The sequence below is a fragment of the Ptychodera flava genome, chromosome 15, assembly GCF_041260155.1.
Source record: "Ptychodera flava strain L36383 chromosome 15, AS_Pfla_20210202, whole genome shotgun sequence".
NCBI lineage: Eukaryota > Metazoa > Hemichordata > Enteropneusta > Ptychoderidae > Ptychodera > Ptychodera flava.
In genome coordinates this window covers 31,321,502-31,329,437 of record NC_091942.1, presented here as the reverse complement: position 1 = coordinate 31,329,437, position 7,936 = coordinate 31,321,502, and the positions used below count along the sequence as shown (strand labels likewise).

Genomic DNA, 7,936 nt, shown 5'->3' with positions numbered 1-7,936 from the left:
CTCTGCATACCACATAGAAGGAAGCACAAACCTTCGGGCAAATAAAAAAAGATGCGTAACTGGGGTACATCTCTTAACTCTTTTTTCCCTCATTTTCAAAAATCACTCATAATTTTGCCGAATTGTGCTGGTGTTAAATGGGTTACAATAAAATAAAGAATTTAAAAAAGTTCCCAACCAAGCTACCCTTTTGATGAGAGCTTATTAACGGAAACACAATTTTTTCTTATGCCTAAAACTTAGAGCTTGCCACCATATTACACTTTTATATTTGAAGTTTTTACTTTTTATGATATTAAGTAAATCAATGATAAAATGGTTCGAACTTCGAACTTCATACCATCCTACTTATTTATGGGTGTATATTATCAATTGTTTTTTTATAATAGCTTCCCCATTCCTCATATTTCAAATGTTTTCCAAAATAAATGTTACAGTTAAATGATTTGTGGAACGTCAGTGCTTTTTTGCTTCCTTATCTGTCAAAGACCTACTTTCCTATGATCGGGGCAATGACATCACTTAAAGAGGAGCATCCTACCGCAAGGTCAAACCAGTTCATATTGGGATCGGAGGGATCGCGAAGAATCTGCGAACGGCTTTCTGGGTATTTGTCACGTGGTCTGCAGAACTGGCGGCCATCTTCGCTTTTGTATTTCTTTCAATACGAGTCTAGGTAAGTGAAAGATGCATCAGAGTTATAACGTCCATCGGCGGAATACTCAATCCTTTGAAACTGTTCACAAATGCGTATCAGTGCCGATCGCCTCTAATTTCGTGTTTACTGTCCCAGAAAACAGCAATATAGGATTGGGAGTGCGTGATATTGACAACACTTGTCATTGTGTCACTGACGATCGGCAGTCAAACAATTCGCCATGTGTTGTTGTACATCGTGGAAATTTTGACTAACAGTCATTTGGACCGGGTCAGACAGTGACAAAACGTGACATTTCAGGGCCGTCTTATCGTTTATAGAGAAACTTCCAGTAAGGTGCAAAATTACAAAACTAAACCGTATATCGCGCAGAAACGCAGTCTGTCTTTATGCCACTTCCGGATATTTCTCCTTTTCGCACCATGTGTTTCTGTACGATGATGTAAAGTCGAAATCTGCATATGTTAAACAAAAGAGAGACCGTTATTGGCATGAGCGGTTTGCCCATCATATCGATACAGGCATGATATACGAAATCAAAAGCGTAGAATCAAAGTATACAGTAGCAGTACTCAAACTTGTTTTTGGATTTTGTTCTGCGAAGCGAAGTCTAAGCGAAACTGGTCCTCTTGTGCTTGTGGACTATTCATTCATATGCCGCTATTCATTCAGCTCTGAGCATTTTGTGAAGTGTCCCCAGAAATCGACTGGTCGGCCGTAAAAGTATCAAAATCAACATAAGTTCTTGTATTAGGAGAGTTTCAAGTGTCATAGAATTTGAAATACTTCCTAAAGTATACCAACGTCAAAATCAAATTTGTGAATTGCAGAAAAGCAGTTTTGTTTGAACAAACATTATTGTAAAAGGTTAAGAAGAACTGTAATTTACGTTCTTCATGCACACTTACGTGGCATGCCCAAGGGAATCTGCAAAAATATCACCAATAACCAGCTAATATAGTCATGATGACTGAGTATACGTTGTGATAAGTATGCTTATGATGTTCAAACATTTATGTAGCAGTTTCAAGCTTTTGAGCATAGGTAAGGCTGCTTTGTGTTTTGGCTGTGTCTTGTGTTTTGGTTTACTCAGTTGCCTTCCAATTTACAACCCACCACCATGTAGGTACCATCGAACTAGAGAAATTATTGATATTTTTCGCTGTTGATAGAAGAATGATAAATTGTTTGTGGCTGTCTGCTCCCAGTTCTTCAGGAATTTAACATCATTTAAATCAGGAGTCGGCAGTTTTGCTTTGTATGAGATTTTCGTTATAGATAAAATGAGCCTGTACAAAATCAGCTGCTGCTCGTTTGTTTATCAAAATGGTGTTCATCAAACAGCTGCATATGCCAAAATTTCAGATAGTTCTGTTGTAGAGGTAATAATGGCAAACACTAACACCAAAGCAACTTTCTGCATTTTTCCCATGAACAGATCCCAGGGCTTATCTTGACTTTGTCTTCAGCATAGCATGCTAATATGTCTGGCATTGCAATTGCTCGATTAGCCGAAGAGAGGAAGGCATGGAGAAGGGACCATCCATTTGTAAGTATGCATATGAAAGTCTGTAGCTTTTTGATTGAATTCAAACTCACAACATATGCACCCAGTCACCTGGCAAAGACATCACAGTCATACCCCTCGGCCAAATCCCCACCCCTAAAAAGTGTGGTTCAATAACTGAGCTAAGCTGTTACAATTATTCTGACTGTGACCCCTCCAGACGCCGCAGAGTTAATGAATCACTGGCACTAACATACTCACTATCACAATTGCGCACAAACTTTATCAGACCAGTAAATACATCGCTTAACTGGACGAAAGACAGCCTCGGGACAATTCTGTCCACCACCAGCACTACTGACCAAGGCTCATATGTTATTAAATGGTTTTTTAGTTTGTTACTAATAACACAAAGTCAAAGTAGAGTAAGTCAGTCATTAACTGTGCCTGTAATAGTACATATTGCAATGTAATTGGTTTTAATTTAAGTTGTATAAAGTTTGTTCATATATCTTTGTAAAGGGACAAAGTCGGCCATTTTTCATGAATTTTGTTTGATACAAGATACTACTTATATTGTTTGACATGTTGAAAGATAATGAATGGGTGACTATGCATATATTCAGCCCCGGTTTTCGACAATTTAAATGAAACCATCGCGAGAATGAATTAATGGTCATGACCATTAATTCATTTTCGCGATGGTTTCATGTGTCTTGTCTAAAACGGGGTCAAATATATGCATGGTCACCCATTTATTCAGTATCTTTCAACATGTCAAATAATATAAGTAGTATCTAGTATCAAACAAAATCCATGAAAAATGGCCGACTTTGTCCGTTTAAGGTCCCCAGTTGGTTTCAAGTCCATGCTTTGGCATATGCGACAGCATTTCACTGATACCGCTCAAACTTTGCACAAAGACTCTAGAGTATGGACTGATGGATTTATTGTGCAATTTCCACACAATAATGATCACAAGGCAGACATTTTGTGACATTCATTGTTCACTTTCTTTCCAAACTGTAACAGTGACTTACACACGCATATATTGACTTCTTTCTATCATAGGGCTTTGTTGCCAGACCAGTGAAAAACCCAGATGGGACAATGAATCTTATGAACTGGGAGTGTGGTATGTGTAACATTGATTTAGCATCCAGTGTATACCAAGCTTTTGTATTCAAAGATTACATTTCAGTATTTATAATTTTACAATTGCTTAAAGCAAATAAGGAGAGCTCTTTCTTACGAACTCCTTCACCTTTCTTGATATTTTTTGTGCATTTGGGCTTGAGGGGGGGAAGTCCCAAACAAATGTGCAAAGGGGAAAGACTTCATCATGTGATGAACATGTTTCCCCCGTATATCATTTGTATATGATTTGTGTAGTTCAGTATACTGTATACATATATCATTTGTGTAGTTCCGTATACTGTATATGTACATCATTTCTGTAGTTCAGTATACTGTATACGTATATCATTTCTGTAGTTCAGTATACTGTATATGTATATCATTGTGTAGTTCAGTATACTGTATATGTACATCATTTCTGTAGTTCAGTATACTGTATATGTACATCATTTCTGTAGTTCAGTATACTGTATACGTACATCATTTCTGTAGTTCAGTATACTGTATATGTACATCATTTCTGTAGTTCAGTATACTGTATACGTACATCATTTCTGTAGTTCAGTATACTGTATACGTACATCATTTCTGTAGTTCAGTATACTGTATACGTACATCATTTCTGTAGTTCAGTATACTGTATATGTACATCATTTCTGTAGTTCATTATACTGTATTGTATTGCATTGCATACATAGATGGTGTGTAAATACCACAGCTAAAAAGACTGACAAACTTGTCCAAGCAAAAGTAAATGATTTTATTCTTGTGAAGTTAATTGATAGTGGAATCTTATTTCTTCAAATTTAATGAGATATGAACATTTTATTCAGTGTTTCTGTAGTGTTCCTAAAGGTATTCCCTTCTCTTTTCTTACAGCAATACCAGGAAAAAAACAGGTACGCTACTCTTCTTCTTTCAGTCATTGAAAATACATGGAAAGAAACAAAAATTCAGTCATGATAGATATTTTGATAATTAAATTAGATATGTGCGTACTTTTGAAAGTAAATATTTTCAATGTAATAATATTATAAAATTTGTAAACAGCACAGCTTTTCAAACCAGTTTTATGTCATCAGTGTAAAAATATGCAAATACTCTAAACATGAATCAATTATGAATATCAATTTGTACACAGCACAGCTTTTGCGGTGATGAAAACTTTGTGTGAGATTTATATTTGTTCAGTGACAGATAAACCAATTTTCTTTTTGAATACTCTCGTTTTATTTTTGCTCCTCTGAACTTTAGACAGCTTGGGAAAATGGGGTTTACAAACTGAGAATGTTGTTCAAAGATGACTATCCTTCAACACCGCCAAAATGTAAGTACAGTTGTCCTGTGAATGCAGTGTCAGTGAGTGTCATTTATTTTCTGTGATGAGCATGATATGAGCTTTGCATTCATTTCCATGTCCGGATACAGTATCTCCTTGATGGTTTTTAACTGATCAAGATGCTCGTTTTGGTGTTCCGTGTCATGCAATGCCCTTACTGTTGCATCTCAAATTCCCACATATGGTTGCACCCATGTAGTTGAGAACCAAGGGGGTCATACCAAATGATTTTGAAAGGGTTAATTATCAACTCAAGTAATGTCGATCATATGTGAGAGGATTGTCACAATAAATAAATCTCACTATACCATACGCGGAGTTATGCACAATTTAGAAGAGAGGCCATTAGTTCATTGAGACAGATTAAACCGAAAATTTGCGTTTGCTTTCCAGACTGTTGTGATTTAGATAAAAGTTTAGGTTTTTACCATCTTAGTTTTGAAAACCATATCATACCGCATTCAAGACATAAACAGCTGTATTTTCTATTTATCAAAAACAGAATACAGTCGTTACATGTGTAATAGTATGTTGTTATGTATTAGTGTTCATTGTACGTTCAGATTTCAAAGTTGCCACTTCACCTATAGACTCCAGTCAATTTTATTTGTCACTTGTTTATTGTGCAAAATATGAAGGCAATATGTTAAAGGAAAGGTGCATGTAAATATATGTTACCTAAAGTAGCTTGTCCTTCCTATTAAGTAATCATTTTCAGTTTTTCTTCATATTGAAGAGAAAATTTTCCTGTACTTGGCTACATGCTTTGCTCTTGCAGGTAAATTTGAGCCGCCTCTATTTCATCCAAATGTTTATCCATCGGGGACTGTCTGCCTATCACTCCTTGAAGAAGAAAAAGACTGGAGACCGGCCATCACCATAAAACAGGTAAATGCTCTTGTATCAGATCTGTAGAGTGATATTGTTAACAACATTAACTCTACAAATGGACTCTTCAATCTTTCAATATTTCTCACTCAGGTAAGTGTTCTGTGTACTGCATGACCCTGTGCAGTACTTTTTCAAAGGTACTGTTCTTCTCATTGAGAACTGCCAGTGGGCTTGAACGAAATGCTTTTCCATTTTACAGATTTTACTGGGAATTCAAGAACTCCTGAATGAACCAAATATACAAGATCCTGCTCAGGCTGAAGCATTTACCATTTACAGGTGAACTAGATCTGTAGTATTCAAATGAGCGTATTACATTGTCCAATCATATTGTGTGTTTAAGAAATCTCTTTATTTAGTGCTCATCGAACTTCCAATGTTTTAACAAAGGCCTAAAGGCAAGTTTTGATGTCAAGGGGTAATCCATAGGATAGTATCATGTTTCTGAATAAGTTTAGCTAAATTGTTTTAAGGCACCCAAAGTGAAATCTCTCACATTTGAAAAGTTGTTCAGATGTTAATTGTTTTTGTTTGGTGTTCCCTTTCAGCCAAAATCGCTTAGAATATGACAAAAGAGTGCGTGAGCAGGCGAAGAGGTTCACTCCACACACATAGTGTGTCACCGTGGCGGATATTGAATCAAATGGCCAAAGTGATGAAGATTGGGTTGTACAACATGGAAAAAAAACAAAAACTTTGTTATGTCTTTTGGGGGAGGGGGGTCTCCGTGTTTCTGGAATGTAATGCAGATTAATTCGGCAATCTTGCTTTGTCAATTTCAGGATTGAAACACGTCCTTCTTTGTTTCAGAGTTAGTATTTTATCCCCAGCTTTGTGTAATAGTAATTATTGTCAACAAAACAGCACTGCAAAGGGTCACAACATCAGGCTGTCTCAAGTATCACAATGCGGCAATTTTTCAGAAGTATGTCAATTTTTAGTGATCTGATACATTGGAATAGATATTCATTTTAACAGTATCTGTGGCCGCTCAGTAGCAAAAGATAGTAAGCCCAGTCAATGTAACGTGTTTTCCCATATTCAAAAGAACCCTATATGAAATCATGTTCCTCGTAATTTACTTTCATGTTTACACATTTGTTTCATTGCCTTTTTCCTTCTTCAAGCAAAGTGAACATTTGAAGACTGGGACAGCTTCAAATGCGTTGCCTGCAGTCAAGTAGTTTAGCATTCTTGCATATTTTATCCGAGTCTAAAGAATGAAGTACAATACTGCAGCTGTATATAAGAACAGAGTTCATTTCACGTAACCAATATTGTTGTTGGTGTTTGTTTGTTGCAAGAATATAAACTATTGAAAATCCTGTACATACCCAAACATCCATAGCTTTGATTGTTTATTGTCATAAGGATATGCATTCTTTAATATATTTTCTCTTTTGTGGAGATCTTGTACCTGTAGATGTAGCCAGTGTGTAAAGGGTGCTTTGAACTCTAGAAGATTGGACCTGTGAGGGCGCTTTCCCCCAAGAAAAGTCAAAACTCTTTTGTTTTGTTAAGCGTTGCAGCATAAACACTAGAGAAACAGCCAGCAACACAGTGGTAGACGGTTTCCTTTTGTTTCAATCTGGTCAACTTCTCAGAATATTTTTGAGCAAAAAGTAGTGTGCAACAGTGTATTCAATTCAGTTGTAGCCCTTTTGTTGGTTACAAGGCAGGAGTCCACATTTTGCTTTGTTCATTTTGTGCTGAAATTGTAAGCTTGGTATGTCCTTTGAAAGGAGAGAATACCTTTTTTGTTCAAAAGTATTATGAAAAACTGCCAGTTGTCATGATATCTGATTGTTGGAGCAAAGAGGATTACCTGATACAGCTTTGGTTGTACTGTCAAAATATTGAACACTACATAGACATATTCATCACATGTAGTGTTCTTGTGATTTAGTCAAAACCAGAATAAACAGAATCTTGTTTACTGTTTCTCTTTTTATTTGAATCTCAAATTTGTACAAGCGATGTAATGGTCATGAAGCCACTCATGCAAATGAAATTTGAATGATAAATGATTGCCAGTTTCAGTGAGGAATCTCAGTCAGTTGATACAATTGTTAATTCATTGCATTTGGTGAAGAAATTTTACAAATACAGTAATGTGAAGTGGACTTGCAGGTTCTTCCATGCAATACAACAGAGCATAGAACTATGAACGTGAATTTGCTTGAAAAATAACTTTCTCTTGAGTATAATTCCATATTTTTAGTGAATATTTTGTATTACATTGGCTATTGTTTTCAATGAAAATGAAAATGTTTCATTATGAAGGTCAAGGCAATAGAAGTATTAGAGATTCTGCCCTCGTTGAAATTAAATACTCATAAAGGGAATGTAATTCCGTAAAAATTACTCTTACAATTCCACTTGTCACTGAAGAATGCTTTATGTC

At 36.0% G+C, this 7,936-nt stretch overlaps 1 protein-coding gene across 1 annotated transcript; it reads left to right on the top strand.

Moving 5' to 3' along the window:
• Positions 1-536: 536 nt before the first annotated feature.
• Positions 537-6,308, top strand: LOC139151867 (SUMO-conjugating enzyme UBC9-B). Its single transcript, XM_070724897.1, has 8 exons — positions 537-676; positions 2,097-2,207; positions 3,237-3,300; positions 4,182-4,201; positions 4,557-4,629; positions 5,420-5,529; positions 5,732-5,811; positions 6,081-6,308. Exons 2-8 carry the CDS (start codon positions 2,142-2,144, stop codon positions 6,145-6,147), a joined length of 480 nt encoding a protein of 159 aa, XP_070580998.1. The 5' UTR covers positions 537-676; positions 2,097-2,141; the 3' UTR covers positions 6,148-6,308.
• Positions 6,309-7,936: the final 1,628 nt, after the last annotated feature.

Coding starts and splice junctions, on each gene's coding strand:
- LOC139151867 (XM_070724897.1), top strand. CDS start 2,142: ATGTCTGGCATTGCAATTGCTCGATTAGCCGAAGAGAGGAAGGCATGG. Junction 4,202..4,556: donor CAATACCAGGAAAAAAACAG/GTACGCTACTCT, acceptor TCTGAACTTTAG/ACAGCTTGGGAAAATGGGGT. Junction 5,812..6,080: donor GAAGCATTTACCATTTACAG/GTGAACTAGATC, acceptor GTTCCCTTTCAG/CCAAAATCGCTTAGAATATG.